Source organism: Cygnus atratus, chromosome 6, assembly GCF_013377495.2.
Source record: "Cygnus atratus isolate AKBS03 ecotype Queensland, Australia chromosome 6, CAtr_DNAZoo_HiC_assembly, whole genome shotgun sequence".
Taxonomy (NCBI): domain Eukaryota; kingdom Metazoa; phylum Chordata; class Aves; order Anseriformes; family Anatidae; genus Cygnus; species Cygnus atratus.
Genome location: NC_066367.1, coordinates 12,258,926 through 12,282,132, shown reverse-complemented (window position 1 = coordinate 12,282,132; position 23,207 = coordinate 12,258,926). Strand labels below are relative to the sequence as shown.

At 37.0% G+C, this 23,207-nt stretch overlaps 1 protein-coding gene across 1 annotated transcript; it reads left to right on the top strand.

Annotated features, from left to right (window-relative positions):
• Positions 1–1,653: 1,653 nt before the first annotated feature.
• Positions 1,654–22,951, top strand: MPP4 (MAGUK p55 scaffold protein 4). Its single transcript, XM_035570730.1, has 21 exons — positions 1,654–1,711; positions 3,563–3,684; positions 4,659–4,736; positions 5,240–5,320; positions 5,884–6,015; positions 6,691–6,772; positions 7,689–7,774; positions 8,245–8,316; positions 8,755–8,951; positions 10,135–10,199; positions 10,968–10,985; positions 12,016–12,054; positions 13,317–13,337; positions 14,589–14,603; positions 15,756–15,797; positions 16,667–16,837; positions 17,857–17,937; positions 18,869–18,962; positions 19,789–19,897; positions 21,553–21,687; positions 22,529–22,951. Exons 1-21 carry the CDS (start codon positions 1,654–1,656, stop codon positions 22,718–22,720), a joined length of 1,890 nt encoding a protein of 629 aa, XP_035426623.1. The 3' UTR covers positions 22,721–22,951.
• The last annotated feature ends 256 nt before the right edge of the window (positions 22,952–23,207 follow it).

Below are 23,207 nucleotides of genomic sequence, written 5' to 3'. Positions count from 1 at the left end.
GTAAAAGTGACAGTAATGTCTTCTGCTTTTATAAGCAGATCAAGATAATACATTTCCTGTTTGTACCTTTTGATGTTTTCTTTCCACAGAACAATTTAGAGGGAAATGACTGCCTTTATGCTTTACTAATCTGAGAGATAAGCTATCATATATTTAACAGAATTTGGTAGGGCATTATACCGTGCATAGTGTCACACTGCTGTTCGCTGTTGGCTGAGGTGCTCAGTTACATGATGTTACAGTTTAATTTGTACTCTGAATCTTCTCAAGTGATCAGTTTAAATATTTAGCCCTTCACAAGTAATCCTACAGTAATGGCAATCATGACAATATCTTCAAACTTGATTTGAATGATTTCAAACGTTATTTGAAGTTGGATCAACTAAGATGCAACAAAGATGCTGAATTAATACAAATCTCTCATGTGGATTCTTGATGCTTTGTAGAAATGCACCATATTATTTTACAAGTTCGGAGAAATCAGTCAGGACAGGACTGTGTGAATGATGGAAAATGTGTTACCTGGTTAATTTCCATATTTAATGCAACTTCGGAGAGTTCTGAGAACTCTTCTTTTAACACAGTCTCTTACTGCTTTGTTTCCTGTTAGAAACAAATTGGAGACCTTCTTCCGCTTCTGGTCTAGGGAACCATTATGGTGTAGTGATAGGTTGTCACAGAAGTTTATTGGAGGGAAGGGAGCTGGAAGAAGTTTTGCAAGTCTTACTACTTACATGTGGAAATGATTTCACATACAAGCCATGCTGAATTTAACACGAGGTTCTGTATTACTTAAAAACAAAATTAAAAATCTTATGTTAAAATTTAAAGAAAAAATTATAAAGTAGTTTATGCTGGTTTTTATAATGAAAGATGATGTAGGAGTTGTATTAGATTAGCAAATAACTTCTCTCTCTGAAAGTAGCAGGCAACTATAAATGCCCAAGGCAGATTATGATACAATTGAGGTAAGGTGTGGATGTTCGGTTTTGGGTTTTTGTTTATTTTTCAATTCACTTTGAGGTAATAAAAAGGAAAATATGAAATCTTTGTAAAACAAATACTTCCAAAGACCTTAAAATTTAAGCGATTGAAACAGGGTTCCTTTCTTTACAAAACTGTGCCTTTGCTCAATGAAAATTCAATAGAAACTCACAGAACCCTTACATTTTAGTATTGTATCAATGAGAATAATTATATTTAATTTTGCTTTGAATATGATTCTTCTCAAAGTTGTGTAAAGCATTTTGTATTGTGTCAAACAAGCTTTAAAATTCTAGGGAAGAAAAAGATAACTTTCCATGGTGTACTTAAAGCTGGGGAACAAAAGATACACAGAACAGTTTAGCTTGCTGCATTAAGTAGTCTAAAATAATGGCAATTCGAAGAAGTAAAACGGTAATTTTGTAGTTGTCTTGGGTTTTGGTTGCTAGTGGGTAACTGAATTTACACTTGGGGCTCATGCCTTCAGTTTGTGCTTGCAACCAGTTGTGCCCTTCAAATAAGAATGATTGTCCCCACTCTTTTTTATTCTACTTCCTTATCAATTTAAAATACCTGATGGTTTTCCAATATGAACGTATTCTTTTCCCTAGTTCAGCATCTATCTTTGTGAAACCTACTTGGTGTGAATGCTGCGCTCTAAACAAGTGGATGGAATCTCCTGGAATGAAGAAGATGGAGGTGCCGGCAGTCTGCAGTCAAGATAATGGTACTTACAACTCTTGCATCTCTTTTTCCAGGAGAAGGAAAACTGGCTAAAAGTTTTATTCTGTGTACATGTGACTCTCATGTGAGTCATGTGAGAGATGAACATATCTAGAAATTTTATTACCTAGTAATGGGAATGATTCTTAATCTGTAATGGGTGGTAGGCAGTTAATTTATAGTGTCAGAAGAGAATACCTGGCATTTGTTTCTGGCTTATGAAGTCAAGGGTCTCTGCAGCTGTATCAAGAGTTACTAATAACTGCAAGAGGTTTTTTTTGATGAAGGAAACGATTCTCTATATTTCAAAGATTTGTGTTTCTGTATTGAATGTACCAGTCTATTTGACCACTTCGTATAGGGATAGCATTCTCGGAGATGTTTAGGTGGTGCAAGTCCTCAAATAGAGGTAACCAGTAATGAGGAAAAAGGTCTTCAAGTATTTCAACTAAAGCTAACATCCTACTAGGCAGTAGGAATTACCTATAGAAGAGAATCTTTTTAAAGTTAACTGTGTTGTGGGAGATACTTTCCTATGGGGCTTACAGTCAGGGTTCACAGAGTTCATGGATCTTAATCATTATTTATGTAAGTGCTTAGATGTCTGCTTTCCAGAAACAGATAATTGATAATGAGGTACTTTCCCAGGCTTCAAAGTTTGGATATTCAACAGTTCTGCCTAATGATAGAGGTAGAAGTCCTATCTGCAGAAACTTAGCAAGGAAGCACCTGTATAAATGCTTGCATAATTAAATTAAATTTGAAGACAGATCCAACACAAGTGTTGGTAGCATCACAGTCTAGAGTTGGTAAAGGAAACAGCTGTCAGTGGCTGTAAAAATTGTTCTCAGGAGAGAAATAAGTAGAGAAGAGCTGGTTTCTGTGTTCAGGTTTGCTGTGGTGACTGGATAATGGCAGCTGATTATGCTATGTGCATCAGAGAGTGCTTGGTCATTGTGAGTCTGCTGGATGAGCTGTAGTTTTAAGAAATATTTTTTATTTTGATTTAATTAAAATCAAGATGCTAGTAGCTTCTATTTCAACATCTTTCCTGTATTACGGTATTGCTTGTTAAAAAATGCTATGTTTAATGTTGCTTTTTTATATTAAAAAAAAAAAAGTAAAGCTTCTAGTTACAGTCTTATTGGTGAGATTAAAGTAAATTCCATGCACTCACTAAAATCTGTTCGGTATCTAGACCTGGTTTTGCATAAAATCTCATCTATTTGTCACATCTTACCTTCGGTTCCTTGAGATTTTAGAAGAACGCTGTCTTTTCCCCCACCCCCCCCACTGCACTAGAATACTGTTCCTAACAGATCAAATGCTACTTTTGAACAGTAAGAACAGCTCTTCCTATTTCCTGGGAAGTGTTCTGAGTGTCTGGCAGCAGTATATATTTAATGGGATGATGCATTTTATTAGTGATGTCCTCCAGAATGTCTGTACTTCTCAAACATGAAGAAAGACGTGGTCCCTGGCTTGAACAGTGGGTCATCTAAAAGAAAAGCCTATAAAATGAACAAGGCAATTTTTTATGCCTGCCTCTTCTCAGTAGGAGGTCTGAGTTTGAACTCAAACTTCTGATACATACGGGATTCCCCATGCGTTTTTTCTCACAGGTCACTTTAAAATTGTTGGTATTGACCAAACCCTAACGAATAACATAATAGAAAAAATCTCTTATACAGCAGAGTTGATTGCAAGGAACAAGTAGAGCAGACAGAAAATCAGTATATATTTCTTGAAAGTATAAACTGAGGCAAGTTGCTTTTTGGAGGTCTGGGTCACTGATTGGCTTTGGTTGATCTATTTGTACTGAAATGTGTTGCGCTTTTCTGTTTCTTGGACTCAGGTTTGTCTCATGTTCTGACCCTAGTGCTACAAGAACTGAGTTTGCTCTGTAAAAGAGATGTCAATGGTGTTGGCATGTTATACGACCTGCTCAGATCTCACTGGCTGCAAGCACTTTTAAAGGTAAAATAATATTCAGCTATGAGGGTGAAGGTTTCTTGGGGAGCGGTGTCTAGGGAATAGCTATTTTATTTTGCCATGTCTGAACAATAAAAATTTAATTACACTAACTGCTACTAGTCATAATCTTGGGACTAGCAGCAGCAGTCAAGGTGAACAAAACCCCTTTTGCTTTAAGGATAAAAAAAATGTTTTCTCTTTTGTAATGTCCTAGACACTAAAGTCCTTACTTGACATGTCTGCACTAAGGCTGTGGGTGTGGAAACACAGGTTGAGCACAGCACTGTTCAGCTGTCTTTTTGTGCTCTTAAATCTGTGGCATTGTTTCCCATTTCTTGGCATGGATGTTTGTGAAATTGCACCATTTGGTTTTGGCCACACTGATCTTGTGTTCAGTTGAACATTGCACGTTGTTACAGAGCAGAATTTTGGGGGGTGCTTCTGTCTGAAACAGCAATATCTCTTTATAAGACAAATTCTATACAATTTTTTTGCTCTAAGAAGGCTTTAAAAAATTTTTACATTTTAACAAAGAAAAAAAATCCAATGGATAATAATGCTTTTATTGCTATTCTAAATAATGCAATTTATTTTAAGTTAAATTTTACTTTGTTAATCAGGCCCCACGACTTGGGAAAGAAAGTAAGCCACAACTCAAATAATCGATGCTGTCATGCCACTGTCCTGTGTAATCAGATTTTCTCATTGGAAAATTAAAAACTGCAGCATACCTGGCTAGCTGGATGATAATATGGAAAGACCATTAATTATAGAATCAATTCCAGATCCCTTAGACGTTAAAGATTGAGATCAGAAGATAATAAGATCCGATAAAGATGGAGATCTGTGGCTCTAGTTGTGTTGAGAAACTCCTGGAAATGCAATACTGTCCTTTGCGTGTTGTGTATGTATCTATATAGTCAAGAGAACAGATCATGTCATCATTGCATTGTCTTGTCTATCATGGCATGCAACAGATTTACGAATGCCTCCAAAACTACCTTGGAAAAAGGCCCCTGCCTGTCACGCTGCAGGCGCGTGCATTGAATCGTGAGGTAAGACTATGTACACAGTGTATTGTTTTACTTAGCTGCAAATAACTGTGTTTAATATTTATTTTGTCTCAGGTGTGAGTACAGTATATAAACTGGAAAGATTCTCTCTTCACATGTTCAACAGTTGGTAACTGTCCCTGTGTTGAGAGGGATAAGAAATAAATACAGCTGTCATTGCTAGACTGCATGAGCCCTGACAAGTATATTTTTGTATATTTTCTAATTAATAATTAACTACTAAATTTCTGAATTAATGAGAGTTAATGACCAAGTGGAGAAACTGACACTGATGATATCAGTTGAGGCATATAAAAAGCTAATTTAGAGCACGTGGCACTGTGCCTGAACTAAACTATGCCTGCCTTGAGTAATGTGCAACTATGGTAATATGGTCTAATTCTAGAGCATTATATATCTGCTCTTTAGTCATATAATATGCAGATCTTAAAATACTTTATTGTCCTGCATAACCAGTCTCTGTGCTTATTCTCTTATGTTATCAGGTGGTGGAGTTGCTACGTGAAGCCCCTCAGTCTGGAGAGATCAAAGAGCTAAGACGACTACTGCGAACCCCACACTTAAGGGCAAGTGCTGCTTAAGAAAAGAAAGAGTTGTCTCATAGAGGTATCTGGAATGGGAATGAGAACAGATGGACAGCTGCTCATGGAAACTGGCAAAGGACCCAGAAGAGGCTTAGTTTCCTTAGTCGTGAGCTAACCTAGTTGAGAATTAAGATGAGGACTGTATCTGAAGTACCTGCATCTGCAGTGTGCTGCATTTTATTAGGGACTACATTTGAGAGAGATGTTTTCTTACAAAAAGTTAAATTCTGAGCAGTTGATACAGACCTACAAAACCAAAGTTTATGTGGTGTGTAACTTGTGTTCTTACCCTAGAGCTCCAAATAGAAATGTTTCATCTTTTGTAAGTTTTCTAGAGGAAGTAAAGAGAGGAACTGTTCTTAAAACTTTCTTTCACAGTTTAAATTTCCAAGTGGAAAGAAGTTATTGTCAAGGTGTGAAAAGGACTTATGTCTACTTGAGAACTTAGTCTCTGATTTCTGTTTCCTGACCTGTCACAGTTAAAAATCTATTTTATTGTCTGATCTTTGCTGATGGGTTTGTTTGTTTGTTTTTGTTTGTAACAGGCCATGCTATCTGCTCATGATACTGTGGCCCAGAAAGATTTTGAACCAACACTTCCACCACTGCCAGACAACATACCTGAAAATGAGGAAGCCATGAGGATTGTCTGCTTAGTGAAAAATAACCAGCCTCTGGTAGGGAGTTTTCTGATGTCTGTCAAAATACTTAATCTTACTTGAGTATTGCATAATGCATCACGTGCATATTGTTTTTTTTTTTTCCTAGGAACATTACAGAGATTGTATGCATACTTGTCTAGTTCTTAGAGAATCAGAGAATCACAAGAATTGTTGAGGTTGGAAAGTGCATTAGGAGACCATCTAACTATTCCTGATCAATGCAGGCACAACTAGAGCTTGTTATTCAGAGCCTTGTCCAGTCAGGCTCTGAACATCTGGCAGATGTTTTTATCTTGGGAAATTCAAAATGCGAATAGGACCGAGAGCTATTCCCTTGGCCAAAATAGGAAGGAAGGAAAGGAAGAAAAACTCGGAAAGGTTCATTTGTGCTTATAGGCTGAGAACATTGTATAGTTTGACTAATCTGCTTTAGGAAAAGATAGGTATAATATTTGAGGTAAAGATTTCTCACAGTTGGTCATCGTGGTTATTTTAGCATGATGGGACTTCAGGATGTTGAAGGACTTAGTACAGTGCAATAGTACTACTATTGATACGTTCTTGCTAGATCTGTGTGTTGTGTTTAAAAGATGCATCTTTCAGTGCCTTTTTGTCATTGCAAAGGAGATCAGGCTTATGATTTGAAAGGAAACTTAAAGATTCTTCAGTGTTTTTTTCTTTGTTTGCCAGGGTGCCACCATTAAGCGCCATGAGATATCGGGTGACATAACAGTTGCCCGTGTGATCCATGGTGGGCTAGCAGACAGAAGTGGTATGTATAATTTGAAGCAAGGTAATTCAAAATTAAACTTGAAATAAGATATTTTGAAATAAATAGCTTTGCTTCTACAATTCATCTTGTGTGATGAGCAAGGAGATACGTACACTGGACAGCACTGTGTAAGCAGTGATATGTTGTAGTGGGTTTGATTCTGCTTTCATTTTCATATGAACATGATATATTTTGAGAGTTGAGGTACAAATACAGCTTTTCGTTATCCAGATGTTGGCAGAAAGAATACATAAATCTGTCATGAGGTTGATTGTTAATAACCAGAACTGTGTTGTAATATGAATACTGGCAGCTCGTTCCCTAATGGAGAAATAAAATCACAGACTACAGATACATCCTTCCATAAGATAAAGGGCTCTAAGGAATACGTAGTAATACTTCTTTACGCTAGTCAACTAAACATTTTGGTAGCATTAGTTGCTAAGCAAACTTAATGGAGTTTCCTTGGAAACATTACTACTTAGTCATCCTAGAATTGCATGTGTTCCATGTTCCTTCAGAAATGGAACTAAAATGTAAAACATCGGAAATAAAATCGAATTGCAATCATTATAATGTTTCTGTTGGTGTTGTCTGGCTTCTGTTTTCTTCTCTACACAGAAACGGTAGGCAATAGTTGAGTGTGTTTCTAGCTGGATTAATATTTAAGTTATTATAATTGACATTAATTGTTCAGTAAAAGTAAACAATCTTGTGGAGACTTTATGAAAGATTTAAAGGGGTCCCAAGGCCTCCCTCTGCACCCAAGTGATAGGGAATTTCTAAAGGTCTGTTTCCAAGTCTCATGGTTTATTAGTGTAATGGGTTTAGGTGGAAGATGTTCAGAAATGATTTTAGGAAATAAAGCTATATTTAAATGTTTCTGCTGCTGCTTTCATCCTTGTTTTCCCTGTAGGGTTGTTGTATGCTGGAGACAAACTAGTGGAAGTAAATGGAGTTCCTGTTGAAGGACTTGAGCCTGAGCAAGTTATTAATATTCTGGTATTGAATCTATTGAATTATTTTCTACTTGAGGAGTAACCGTATGCTGTTCTTCTTCCCTACCTGTCTGCACCCTCCACCTCCCTTGCCCAGTCTGAAATTTATAACAGAAAATTCAGATTGTTTCTTTGCTGTGGATGAAGTTCACAGCTGCTCATGAAATTAGAATGTCTTGTGCAAATTCAGGCTTAAAGAAACTACACATGTATGGAAAAAAAAACACACCACACACTGATTTCACAGAATTAAAATTTTTCAGAAGGATTTTGAAGTTTCCTTCTTGATTCTACTTAAAAAATATATAAAAAAAAAAGTGGTGTCATATTAACTCAGTCTGCCTAATTCCAGCTGTAATATAGCCATTATATATAGTAACCACAAAGCCATGCAGTGTTAAGTTTGTGCTGACGAAAATTGGTTATGTTAAATACCAGTAATATTATATTTTATTCCTTTCTTTTATCGTTTAGGCCTTGTCTCAGGGGACAATTATGTTCAAGTTGATTCCAGTTTCTGATCGTCCTGTCAGCAACCAAACAACAGTAAGATGCACTTTTTTCCAGGTTGTTAATGTAAGCAGTCGCAACAATAGTATCTGCATAGGGGTGTGATGCCTTGGTATATAAAGACATGGTATTCCTTACAAGTTTACCACAGTCCTTAAAGTGTTAGTTGCCTTAGTGGCTGCCTCTCATCTGATGTCAATATGCTGTTGCTGAAGCAGTTAATATAGTAAGCTGAAATATAGTTGTGTTAGAGGTAAAGACAGTTTTGGAGTCATCTAGAGAATAAAGGTGAATTTTTGTGATTTACAATGCTTCTTTCTTTGCCCCCCTTTACCCAGTGAATAGATAGGAAGCTTGATCTTTTTTTTTTGAACATGACTTCATCATTAATTGACTTAAGTAGCAGCCACACCTGGCTTTGTGATTATAAAGCTCATGTTGTACCATGTTGTGTTTTTTCTGTTTGTTTGCCAGTTATATGTGCGAGCAATGGCAGATTACTGTCCAGTGCAAGATCCTGCCATACCGTGTGCTGATGCAGGTTTGCCTTTTAAGAAGGGTGAAATACTTCAGATTGTGGACCAGAATGATGCTCTCTGGTGGCAGGCCAGGAAAGTTTCAGATCTCAGTGCCTGTGCTGGACTTATACCCTCAAATCATCTTCTTAAAAGGTAAAGAAGCCTTAATTTGTCTGCTTTCCAGTCCAAAAATAATCCAGTTATTCAGCTTTTGCTACTATTTGCTACTATTCAACTTTTACCAGTCATAGCAGTAGGATTCGGTGGTATGGCAAGCATCCTTCTTTTTACTGGTCTTCTTGCTCCTTCCTTAAGAGTACCTGTGTGAGAACATGCTTTTGAAAATACCTGTTTCATCTGAAATCCAAGTCTAAGAAGTCCACAGCAGTTGCATAGTCTTTTTGCTAGTTGTAAAGCCGTCTAGTGGAGCGTAGCATCTGAAAGTTGAACTGAAATTAAGGGCCCTGACTGTTTAGGACCATCATTAATGATTTAAAAGAAAAAAAAAAAAAGCTGTGGGGAGTAGTGTGGGATATTAAAATGTATGGTATAGGAGCATAGTTTTATCTTGAAAATTAAAATGTAAATGAAAGAATTGAGGCACGAGTAACTTCTTCAGCATTGGTCAAAACTCATATGACCAGATGAAAAGGAGGCTGGGGAGGGGTGAGGGAATGCTTGAGGAGAAACAAGGATTCCTTGCCTGTTTTCTGCATAAATATCCTACTGTTTGTTTCTGAAAGCATCCACTGTAAACAGAAGTTAAACTGCTGTAGCACACTTGTTTGATCCTCTTACCATGTCCTACCTATGTTACCCTCAGGAAAATACAGGGCCATGCAAGGCCTTCTGATCACAGAATCACAGAATAGTTAAGGTTGGGAGGAACCTCTGGAGGTCATATTGTCCAGTCCCCTTGCTCAAGCAGGGCCATATGATAAGCTTTGATTTATGCTACATATAAATGTGGCTGAAGTTTTTATAATGGAAGTTGAAATCACACCGAACTGTGATTGAGGCTGGAAGCAGAAGGCTCTCTTCTAATTTCTACAAGTCTGTAGAACAGTATGGCTAATGTGCCTGTCCTTACATGTTAATTGAAAATACTTCGGGGCTGCTGATTTGGAAATTGCCTTTAGGTGGTTATGGTAGCGTCTGCTATTTTTGAGCACTCTGCAATGGACTAAAACATTGTTAATATTTCCATTCTTGGTGTCTTCTACCAGCTCCGTACTGATTGATATTATACATAGTCAGTGAATCTGATTGGAGCATAATGCCCTTGTGGACAGATTATTTCTTTTTTTCAAACTGTGCTAAATTTATTTCTTCGCAGGAAGCAGCGAGAATTCTGGTGGTCTCAACCTTTCCAGCCCCACCTCTGTCTCAAATCATCAATGTGTGAGTAAAAAGTTATTGGAATGGTAGAGTAGGAAGAAGTCTTGTTTCTACTTCCCAGAATACTGCAATATAAGCTTATACAAATTTGGTTTAATTAAAAGACATTGTTTCTGGAGCCACTTCACAAGGGTGTTTAGAGTATTCCCTTGAAAATACCTACTAAATGATAGATTACATGGCAGACTGGTGCTGGTGGTCGTCTCCAGTGTACTTGGGACGTGTCTGAGAGAAGCGAAGAATTAAGTTCCTTCTGAAATATGTAAGAGCTAGGAGCTCTCTGTGTCCATAGAATTGGGTGCGAGGAAGTCTGAAGTGACAAAGGTACTAGCCTAGTGACTTTCCAGAGACACATAAAACAGTTCTGCACTGCAAGATGCTTTGCAGTATGTTTAGAAAATTTCTTCGACATAACAGTATTGAGAGAAAGATAGAACTTTTTTTTTCCTCAGTGTAAGATAAGCTATACTGCCTGTGGGTTTACTTGTGGTGACAATCCAGAAACATTATCCTCTGCCAATTATCATTTAACTTTCTGTAAATTGGTACTTACTCCCCAACAAAGAATGTTCATCCTGTTTTTTCTCACCACTTTTTCCACTATTTCTTTATACCTGCATAAAATTATCATTTTTCCTGTTGTGATAACTCTCAGATTAAGTGCTTTTCATTGTGTAGGATTCTTATCACACTGATTACTTTGTTAGAGCTCTCTTTCACAATAATTTTATTGCATTTTAACTGCTTCAATGGATGTGATACACTGGGCAGTAAGCACTGTGGAAGAAGGTAGGAGATGGTGCCTGGGCTACACTGCATGTCTGTACCTAGAATCAACGTAGCTTTTTTTCTTAGCTTTTTAAAAAGTTGCCAGAAATAAGGCAGTTTGAGTTTCTTTTGCATGTATTTGCTTAGTTCCTGTTTTGTGTGCAAGTCTTTTGTTTGCTTGAAATAGTAGAAGCCTACATGTCCTAATAGTGGAAAATTAAGCTGTGCATTATCTGGTAGGTAACTGAGATTTTGGATGGGGTGCTTTAAGGAAAGAACAACTGCTTTCCCCACTCTCTCTCCCATCTTCAGCAGCTCACCTGAGCAACTCCAAGAGTATTTCTTTAAAGGATACCTTTGGGCAAATGCTTAGGATGGAGGCAGTAGTTTATTGAGACTGGAGGAATATGGTTGACAGATGCCCTGAAACTGGAAAATAGCTGCTGTTGGGCCTGTCTGCAGGGGCATACAAGAAAAGAACACCCAAACAGTACAGTATTGTGAGCCCATGAGATTGCCCAAACCTTGAAGTTAGATTTCAGGGACATGAATTGATGTAGTCCGGGCATGGAGAGGGAGCTGAATTGATATTTTCTTTCTTTTTCCATTTGAAAATAACTAAAGATCAACCAAATAAAACCATTTTATGGAGCAGAACATACTAGGAAGGTGTACACACAGGCTATGAGAGAATAGAGTGAGTGGAAATTGTTCTGTCATTATAATATTTAATATATAGATTTATATAGGATGAATAGAGCAACAGCCATGTTAAACCTCTTACTACTTCAAAAACAATTAAAATTAGACATTTCACCTCTTGGTCATAAACGCTTCAAAGCACTAGTTTAAGAGCAGTCTTTTGCGCACTAAAGATGGTGATGTTGGAGTTGCAGTGCTTGAAGTCCATGAAGATGCCTAAAACTGATCTGAGCTTCATATCTTTTCTTTCTGATGTCTGAGTTCAGTCTTGTAAGATCTGTAAGGATTTTATTTCCTCCACGTTTTTTTTCTGATTCATATAACTTTTTCTTCTTGTGTTGATCTGCAGAGGATGACATGCAGATTGATGAGAAGTGTGTGGAAACAGGTAACTGAATTCACTTGAGATGATTCTGTTTGCTTCAAAGTAGTAGCTAATAAAAGTGTAGTTTTGTTTCCCAGGTAAAGAGAATCATTCTCCAAGTGAACTTAGTTGTAGAATTTTTATTTTTTATTTTTTTTACTTTGGAAACATGATAGTGTATTAAAATGGGCTTTCTGCACTGCTGGTGTACAGTGAATGACTGCTTACAGTGAGGTATTGTGCTGAAATGAGGGACCACCCAAAAAACATATCTAAGATCCAGCTTGTTTGATTCAGGTTTGAACTGTGTAATGTTAACATAATTTTTGTCTATTCTAGATTTCGTGCTAGAGATTATTTAATCTTTGAGTACCCACACAATTGATTGTCCAGAATCTGATCTGAGGTGAATACAGTTTTAGGAACTGAGCAAGAATAGTTATTTATGTAAATAGTACTTGCTTCCTAAAGTGGCATAGCTCCTATCTCCTCTTCTTGAAGTATTTCAGAAAGTTGGGATGTGATCCTGTAAGTACCTGCTGCAGAACTTCTTGTAGTTTTCTGAAGCAATTGGTACGGTCTATACTTGGATTGGATTAGGAGGCTTGAAAAACTGCCAGCATATGACTTTTATCATGTTAAATGCAACTTTGAAAATCTGAGACATCGCCCCCCAAGTAATACGTTTATAAGGGCATGTGGGTACCTAAATCCATTGAGATCCACTGCCATCAGCTGCCTCGTGCCTTCCAGTGTCAGATTTTGCATACATGGTGGGAGTGCTTTGAACATGGTGGCCCCAGTCCCCTCACATCCTTAACTGGAGGGTAAGGATGCGGTCACAGTCACATCCTTAACTGTAGGCTCAGATATGAGCCTGAGTCCCCTTTGGTGTTGTGCAGGGGATATGAAAATGTCTGTCTCACATGGAAGTAGCTACTGTGGATTTGCAGTCACACACACACACACAAAATGGACTCTGTATGAAGAGTCTTCTGATTCCTACACCCATCTGCTTACTGCATGTTATGCTATTGGAGAATAAATGTTTTCAGTTTCTGAACAGATTTCCAGAAGGCAGACTGTGGAGAGACCAGACTGTTAATTCAGGAATGGCAAGCTGCACTTTAGCAACCTCAGTGTAGAAGGAAATGGGGAAAACTGTGTTTGAGACAGACTGATAGGAGCCTGAAAAATTAATTTCTGATTATGAAGTTCTATAGGAGGAAAATATTTATTTTTAAAAATTTATTTTTAATATCTTTGCTATCTGGATTTCTAAAAAGATGAAGAAACTTTTGAGTCTGGTAAGTTCCTCTGGCCTAACCGAATTCCTTGCTATTGTTTTACTGTGAGAAGTGTGTCCACAGAAAAGCAAGTGGATTAAAAACAAAAACAACAGAAAACAAACAAGCAGAGGACAAAAACAAGAATACTGTTGTAGTTTTAAAAGCCATTCTGGCTTGAAAGGCCATTCTGTAAAATCCTGTTGGCTTTAGTCTTTTCTTCCTTTCAGATTACCTTAGCAGTAAAGTTTTTATTCTGTTATCCCACAGAGGCAATGCAATTGAGTGTTTCTTATGCATCAGTAACAGATATGTGTATCAAATCTTAATCAGTTATACCTGAGCAAGCTGCGACAGCAGGGGCTGCACTGATGTCAGAAAGAATAATGGGATTTACTGAGTGTGACAGAAGGTCTGACTCCACAGTGCCTGTAGGAGCTGTTGATGTAGTAGAGAAGAAAGCTGTTCTGAATTGTTGATTGCATGCATGTTTGGCATGCAAGAAACAAAATGGTTTTATGAAATGAATGCTTTATGCATAAGACATACAGTCCATCAGTGGTGTTTTTTAACCAAGCTGGTTCTTGTAGGGAGAAGCTATATATTTACTGCATATTCAGAGTTCTGCGAAACTTAAATCTTCTGAAATAAATAAGTTTTCCACTAAAATAAATCTACTACTGCTAAACTTCTTGCTTGAGTTATTTGGCGATCTTGTGGGCAAAATGTTTCCGCCTTACCTTTGCTGCTGCTAATCCATTTGACTTGCCAGTAGGATCTTCTCCTGTCACAGATGGTTGATTTTCTTCCACCTCTCAAGCAGTGCCCAAAGCTTTTAACACAGAACCAGCAGATCTACAAGATGTTTTTTTGTTTTGTTTTCAGACTAGGACATTAGTAGTAATTGCATTTGGGGATTACACTTGTAAATCCTATTCAGTACTCACTGCTGAGTCAGCTCTCTGCTGTGTCTAGACAGAGGAATAAAATCACAAATATTTTCTATCCTTCATTTTACTTTAACAAGTAGCTGGACACCTTTGAGATATTTTGCAAGTACCATTACTGAAGTAGGCACTGTAGCTGAATGTCATCTTCTGGGAGCTGAATATTCATGCTTCATGCTTCGTTGGGTGCTTTTTGGATTTAAAGCCTGCAATAACCTTTTCCCAAATTTCCTAGAAGTTTTGGGTCATGCTGGTAGGTTACTTTATCTTAATTTTGAGAAAACAGTCTTTACTAATTGTTCTATGTCTGTCTTTGAACGCTCAGAGGAGCTTAAAGAAGGTAACACTTTACTTTTCTTTCCTCCCTATTTCTTGTAAGCAGTAGGCTTTTAGAATTTATCAGAGTTTATTGCATTACCAGGAACTGCACTCCACTTACGATATCTGATAGCTGATTTGCCTGTTCACTGTAGGACTCCGTGCTGCACTCTATACCATAGAACAGAGGGTAGATAAAGCAGAAGTCCATAAAAAGATGTGAATAGTAGCTCAAAATAAATGAAGATTAAAAAAAAAAAAAGGCCTATGCTTATGTCTACTGTATCTCATTCTTGATTCAGCAAGGCCTAAATAAAGGCAATACACAGCTTGGATAATTATATGCACAATTAGGGAAAATTGGGGGTCCTTTTTGAAGAGAAATGTAAATACCATCACCATTTTTTTTAGTTGCCTTCAAATCACATTGATAAAATTGCTTTTAGAGTATTGTGCTAGAGCATCAATTTACTGGGAAATTGATATTTTTGAGCTTCGTAGAAGAAATTTCACTTTAAAATGCATGTCAAGATTCAGAAGACTTACCAGAGTGGTTACATTATTACAAGAAACATCGTGAGAATGGGGGCAAAAGAAATTGGAGGAAATGGATTTTTCTGTGACATTGAGGTGTACAGATAAAGATGTTTAAAAAAATAAATTGTCTTTGTTCTACCTGAATGATCTGAGCAGATGTGTATTGCATTTTCCAAATATGCTATTGGGCAGAGAAATTGACTTGTGTATTTATTTTTTATTTCTTGTTTTAAGCTATTGAATTGTTGGTTATTTTAACGTTATAACTAAAGAATTCTTCTAAGCTAGGTTTAATCTGCAAAGTTTAAATTATGCAGAGTTCTCGCTGTACTTGAAGTATTTAGAAACATTGTCTGGTATCTAGGTATCTTAGAAATTGAACAAATAAAACATCAAGTTCCAGATCTAACTTAAAAACAACATGACTTTCTAAGCTAACATTTTCTCTTATAGAAATATTGGTCACATTTGAATATTTCATATTATGGAGCATTGTGCTTTTAAAATTAGATTAATCATAGCACTGGCTTATGTTTACTGCAAGACTTCTCATGTGGGATCAGAAATAATTGCTAGCCATTTAGCTCTTAAACTTTCACTCTCCTTTTACCTTCATGAGATTTTTTTCTTGTTCTAGAAGAGGAAGAATTTGGTGAATTTGGTCAACGCGTCTTTATTGGTATGCAGTGACTAAAGATAAGTAAGGTGTTTGGGACTTGATTTAGATTAAATGTTTGTGTGAAGTTTCAATTAAATTTCTTCAAGTTTCTTCGCTTCACCTAAAGACTTACTGAATTGAATTCTGCTTGCTCTGTTTTCCAGACCTCAGGAAGTCATTTCCCTTATACTAATACTTGTTCTCTCCATTTGAGCCTCTCCATGTTAGATTTCTACAGAGACCTGGCCATCACCATTTTATTTGACGGGCCGCTAGACTTCGCTGATTTCAAGATTCTCTATATTAGAGCATAATGTTCTGTTGTCTGTCATACATCAAGAATAACTGAGTGCTTTCATTAGAAAAGTAGACCTAAAAGTGAGGTTTTCAGAATTGGATGGTAAGGTGAAGCAACAAACTTGTCCTTGTTACTAAACCATATTGATCACTGTAAAATACTGAGATTCATTCCGTAGGCTGGAGCAAATATTCCAGATTTGTTTTAGCAGAGTGTAACAGCTACACCTTCAAAAAAAAAAAAACCGCCAACCACCACCACCAAAAAAAATGCACAATTGGTCTGTTCCTAGTGATGCTTTATATGGCTATAAACTTCTCATTGGGCTTGTTTTGGGCATCTTTTTGGGGTCTTCAATTCTGGGCTAATTTTCAGGTAGCTTTCAATGAGACTTGACTTCATTTCTAGCTGTCTTCTAATGCTCAGAGGTTTGATCAAGTTGATATACTAAGTACAGCAGTCAAATGAATGTTTAAAAAACACCTCAAAAATGCATCATATGTTTAGCTTAGAAGAAGACACTCTAGGCTACAGAACTAGTTGCTTGCATTTCAGTTGTGGTTTTTGGTGCTAATGCCTTTGTTTCTTACAGCTGGATTCCGCAGAAGTATGCGCCTGTGTCGCAGGAAATCCTGGAACAACCAGCAGTCATGCTATGCTCGGTGCCCCAGCAGCTGTTACAGCACTCTTGCAGCTCCATATGAGGAGGTGGTTAGGTACCAGCGGCATCCAGCAGACCGGAACAGACTAATTGTACTAGTGGGTAAGCTGTAATTACTTTCTGATGCAAATTTCACAGCCTGTAATGGAGGGGAGGAAACAGTCTTGGTCTGAATCCATTGAGATTTCCTGCTGCTGATTGCAACAGGTAGTGGCTAGTGTGTAGGTAGCTCTGAAAGCAACATTTCAAGAATGATTGTAAGTTGACCTCACTGTTGATTTTAAAGTCTAATATATGCATCATGTTTCCTTGAAACAGGGAATGTTTTTTCTTTTTTAAAAAAGAAGTCTTTAGCAGTAGTCATGCAGTCATGAATTCTTGTTAAAAATGCATTTTATTAGAGAAGTGGTTTAGTTTTATATTCAGTTGGGACTGATACAAAAAAAAGTGATGAGAAAACATGTAATTCACTAGGAAAATGTGGAGGCACTTCCACAACCAGAATTTAAAATACTTGAATATGGCAGTACAAAGAAGAATACTAGAAAAGTCTTGACTGGAAAAATCTCAGTCATGGGTGGAAGGGAAAGCTTAGAAAACAAAGCCTTTAATAATGTTTGCTATTGTAAATATTGTATTAAACAGACTACAGTCTCTTAAGTAGTCTTTAATCATAGTGACTGAGAAAGGAATCTGTGTTTCTGCATTGTTCTGTGTTCTAACGAAGCAGATTTAGTAAAGGCAAATTGCTTGTCCTTTCTAAGTCTAGAAGTTTTGGTAATATTTTACTTTAAAATGGTACTGCTGAGTTGCCTCATGGGAGTGACTATTGCTGGGAACTGATTTGTGCCATGATCCATCAAGATGGTTCAGTCACTTCTGGTACATTTTTCAGGATCTTTAAGTCCACAGGATTAAACTGTGGAGTGATTACTTGTGAAGGAATCCAGCAACGGAAGTAGCTATCTGATTTCTATTCTGGTGGTAGGGCATTGTCTACTAAAACCATGAGTTTATTGCATTTACCAATTCACTTGTGTGGGTAAAGTGTTGGAAAATGGGAGTTGTGCATGCCAAAGTTGCCTCTGTCAGTAATATTAGTTGTTTTTTCAACTATTCAGGTCCTGCAGGAGTGGGTGTGAATGAGCTACGGCGAAGGCTTATCTCAAGTAACCCACGAGAGTTTCAAAGTGCTGTACCTCGTATGTAGCATTCTTCCTCTTCCCCCCATCCCCTTCCAAAAGTGGTGATTAGGAAATGTCAGGTACTATCTCTTGTTGTTGAGCATTCATACGCTCTTTGCTGCATGATTGGTTTTTACTGCAAGCCAGAGTTGCTTGGTTTTATAAGGGTTTAAGTAGTTTAAAATACTACCTTTCTCTTCATTTTGGCAAATCAGCCGAAGATACTTTCAAGTTTCAGCTCCTGAAACCATTAGAACTTTACATAGCAGTAAATCTGTGTGGCTTTGTTTAATCATGACATGAGCTTTTTCTAGATTAAGAAATAAGAATATTTCTTAGGCTATGAACTATGTAAGTTCATAGTATTCAAGTGATCGGATATGAGAATGAAGGCATCTGAAGTTGATGCTTAATAGGCTTTGCAGCTTTCCTTATTAGCATTCTGGTCTTGAATGAGACTTAGACACAGCTTAATTTCTGATATAATCATAGAAACGGTCTCTACTTGCGGTTATTTTGTTCTTCATTTGGAAAACCAATCATGCAATATATGAACCTGAATCTCATGGAAAATTTAGGAATTCTATTATGCTTAGGATCTAAAAAATGAGTAAACTGTAAATGTGGGAAGGCTGGCAGAATGTTTCAGAATGAACTTGAGTTAGCTTTACTTCAAGAGGAAAAGCAATTGTGTGTACCAGTTCAAAAGCAGTTTTTGATTGGTTTGAGTCGCTGATATTCAGATTAAAACACTCTCCTTCCATTCAAGCACTTACTATTGGGCAACCAGTAGCAGACAATGTTTTTACTCTAGACTAAAAAATGAAAACAACTAATTTTATTACTTATGTAAATATTGTTATATGTCTTCAAGAAGGCTGTCACATTTTCACTTATAATATTACAAGAACTTACTTGCAATTGATTTCCATCCCATCTCTACTTTCAGACACCACTCGTGTTCAGAAGAGTTATGAAATGAATGGTCGTGAATATCACTATGTATCAAAAGAAACTTTTGAAAACATGGTGTACAGCCACAGGTAACTAAGATAAATTACACTCTTGTTGTTATTTAAACTATAATATGCTCCAAGGAAAGGTGGTTTTGTAGTTAGGGCTTGGGTCTGGGCTCCTCTCTGTATGCTTGCTGTATGTTTGGTGTAAATTTTGGTCAAATTACTTGAGCCCATTGTCTCAAACTCTTCAAGCAGTTGCAAATAAACTCCTCTATAATCAATTTTGGAATCCTTCTAAAAGTGTGATCTCCACTACTGAGCTCATGTGATGTCATTTGTAAGTTAGGAGTCTAGCCCTTCTTAAAACTGGAGTGCTTTCTAAAACGAAAGAGTTCAGGCCTGTTCCTTACATACATCTCCACTGCAGAACCTTTGCAGTCATGACATCTTCATATAAGCACCTGAACTGTAAGGGCCAAACTTTCAGAACTGTCTGCTCCTTTGTATGCTTCAACAGTCTCTATACTAAGACAGACCAACTTAGCACCAGAAGCTACAGTTCTTTAGCTGTGCAAAGTGCTTTGAGATCTTCGCATTTATGAAGTTATTAGTACTGTACCATTGTAAAGCCTTTTATACTAGAATCACAACCTCTGAACACATCATTTGTAATAGCAAAATAAGTAGAGAAATGCATGCTTTGAGATGTTCAGATTAGCTGTAATAGTCCTGATTTTGTGCACAGTGTAGCAAGCAAGAGCAAGGGTGGAGGTTGTTCAGCAATGTTCCTTACATTTTATCATTATTCACTCTTGATCAGCGGATTAGATCTGAATGTTTTAACCTTAAATAGAACCTTTTTCAGACTCAAGCACTCTTTCATTTTCCTTCTTCCTTGCCGCTGTTGCAGGATGCTGGAATATGGGGAATACAAAGGGTACCTGTATGGTACCAGTGTTGATGCAGTGCGAACAGTCCTTGATGAAGGGAAGATCTGTGTAATAGATTTAGAACCACAGGTGAGTTGTAAAGGGGCAGGGAATCTACAACTGGTATCTCCTGGAAGGAAAAAATAATTTTATATACACTCTTGAGCTACTGGAACACTCTTAGATGGTTTGTCTTGTATTTCATGTTAGCTTATGGTGCTCGTTAATAGTAGATCATTCTTTGCATGGGTCTTAATGGTGGGGAAAAAATACTACAGCGACAGGTACATACAGATCTGCTTACTTCTCTTGTTTATTTGTTTCCAAGTCAACAGCTGCATTATCATTTGGAGTGATGCAGAAAAGTTTTCATACTTGCTTACAGCAAGGATTATTCATTCATGTGGAAGCTCTTGCATGGTATTTCCTGTTTCTCCAAGGTCTGTTAGTTAAGAGCTCTGTGCTTCCATTAGCAATCTCCAAACACCCTTTAGCAAAAGCAACAACTTAAGCGAAAATAGGGAATTATATCATGCATTTCTTTCTCTTTAGAAGTAACTTAACAGCTGTGAGTAAGCTGCTGGTCCATGTAACCAAATAGCTCTACAAGAACTTCAAGGGAATGCTTGCTCCGTAGACTACAATTCGTCTAAGGACCACAGTTTGCAGATGTTAACTGTTTGAGAAGGGGCATAAGACTTGTAGGATTTTGCTGGACGCAGCTTTAAACGTATCTGTTATTTTTATGTTTAGTACTTAGGAGCTGTTTAGGCTGCTGGGTTTGAGCATCACTTATAACTGAATGTAAAGAGAGAACCACAACTCACTCACTTCTAGAGACTTCCCTCTACTTACACAGAGCTAGTCAGAGCCTTAGGTTAGCAGTAGTTTGTGTTATTCTAAATAAAAGTTAAGTTACATCACTTCTGGGGGTATTATTCAAAATCCACATGGCTACAGGGGCAGATGAGGCCTCACTTCAGTCTTCATTTTGACTCTTAAACTGTCCATAGGTTTCTTCTGCTGCAGTTCCCGTAAACAAGGGGGAGGAGAAGGGAGAGAAGTCATCTTGTTGCTTGAACGTATGTGCCACTATCAGTTTTTAGGGTATGACTTTGAGCAAGATTTAGTAAGGATACGAAGCAATGGCACATAACTATTCTTTAGTAACTACCAGGAGGTAGGAGAATTACTGTGTACTTGCCTACTTGTATTTTAAATCTGACAGGTTGGCCAAGTTTACATGTTGCAATTTTTCTTTTTTTCTTTTTTCTTTATTTCAGTTCCTTCCACTGCTTGCAGTGGAGTAGTTTAAAAATGCTTGCTAGCATCAGGGAATGTTACACAGCACAGAGATTACCAAAAGCAGGATATTTTCTTCTTCTATGGAGTAAAGGTGTACTTTCTTACAGGTAGCTACCCGGTATTTTAAAGGGGAAAAAAAAAGTCAGATTCCTCTTTAATGTTGTTGATTTGTTAGTGACAATGTCCAGACACTCATAGGCATTGAAAGCATCTCCTAATAAGGTTACCATGCAGAATTAAATGACCAGTATGCTACTGTTGCTTAATAATGTCTGCTCCAGGGATTATTAGTGAGGTCACTTTAAAGTAGGTGTTCATGGAAAAGCTTACTGCTAGGTCTGGAGATAATAGTGCATTGTAAACAATTGGCTTTTTTGGGGAATAAAGCTGGGATGAATACACTTGAAATACTTTAACTTATTTTTATTCTTAATTTGCAGGGCATCCAAATAGCCCGGACTCATGAATTGAAGCCATATATTATATTCATCAAGCCATCCAGCATAAGCTGCATGAGGCAAACTCGTAAAAATGCCAGGATCATTACAGATTATTATGTGAACATGAAATTCAAGGTGAGATTTGGAAATGGAAGAGACACAATTTACTACACTTCAGAACATAATGCATTCTACTATGTTGTTAGGTAACATCTTTTTTTTTTTTTAAAAAAAAAAAGTGTCTTGAGGATCATATCTAAGTTCTTTTTGTCATTTTATTTGCCTTTTTCTCTAAATTCTCTTTGAAGTAGAGGGGTTGTAATTCGTATGTAGGGTATTGAGGCATTTGCATCAAACGCCTTTAAACAAGGAGACTTTGGTGTATTTTCTGTTTTAACTAACTGACTTTTAACAAGACTTGACTCAACACATTTACTGTTTGTATTGAATTGTGTAGATGGAATGTACTTCATTTCAGTGATGTAATCAGATATTTTTTCCATGTTTTAAATATTTAATATATTGGTGTGTTATATATAGTAATGCTGTGTAGTGTATTACAGTATTGATATCAATTCCACAGTGAGTTCTTTAGATAAAACACAAATCTTGTAGGAAATATATAGCTTGTATTTACAATGCATCTAGTGCATTTGTCACCACTGTTTCCATGAAAATAATCCAGTTTAGGATCTTAAAATATTGGAGAAAGTGTATAACTGCATATGGAAATAAATCATAATTGCAATGATGAAGAAACATGAAAGTTGGGGAAATAAAATATAAGAACATGGTGCTTTTGGGAGCAAATGGAACATGCTGAAACGCAAGATAATTCATTGGGAAAGATACGGCAATTGACTGTTTCAGAGGCTTGGAGCCTCTTGTTTATGTGGCCCAAGGTGTTCTGCAGATGCCTTGCAAATATGTTTATCTACACGATACTAGAGCTTTATGCATTTATTGTATGTCACAGGAAGAAGATTTACAAGAGATGGAGGATTCTGCTAAGAAAATGGAAGATCAGTTTGGTCAGTTTTTTGATCAAGTGATTGTGAATGACAATTTACAAGAAGCATCTGCGCAGCTGCTATCTGCAGTCCATCGTGCACAGGATGAGCCCCAGTGGGTCCCTGCAATGTGGATATGCTCAGATACTCAGCCATAATTCTGAGTGGCAGGCAGCTTCAAAAAGATTATAGCTTATGTTTTACTTCACGAATAATCCTAATGTCAGGATTGTCAAAATTTGTATGCAAGGGATGTGGAAGAGGATTAGGAAAGAAGCTGCTACAGGAGATATAATCATACTGTGTTATAGTTACGTCCATTTTTGTACAAAAAAGGAAATGTTGCAAGCTCTCAATTACAAGAATAAAGGAAAATATATTTTGTTGCATGTATTCATATAATTTACTCATTCAAAACTATAGAAAAATCAAAAAATCATTTCCCTGATGCCTTTTTATTAGGGTCACCCTGGTGTTGTCATACTTGTACATGCTGGAAATCTTATTTATTTGGTCCAGAATATATTTTTTGAGCAAAGAGTATTATTTATAAAGGTATGTTTGCTATTTGTCATATTTACTTTTTAAGACAGGAGAATCATGGTCTCAGCTACAAGAAAAATGGCTGTAGAAACCAGTTATCCT

Excerpts from the sequence above, each read along its gene's own strand:
- MPP4 (XM_035570730.1), top strand. The coding sequence starts at position 1,654 with ATGGAATCTCCTGGAATGAAGAAGATGGAGGTGCCGGCAGTCTGCAGT. Across the intron at positions 1,712-3,562 it reads AGTCTGCAGTCAAGATAATG|GTTTGTCTCATGTTCTGACC; the intron begins GTACTTACAACT and ends TCTTGGACTCAG. Across the intron at positions 16,838-17,856 it reads CAGACTAATTGTACTAGTGG|GTCCTGCAGGAGTGGGTGTG; the intron begins GTAAGCTGTAAT and ends TCAACTATTCAG.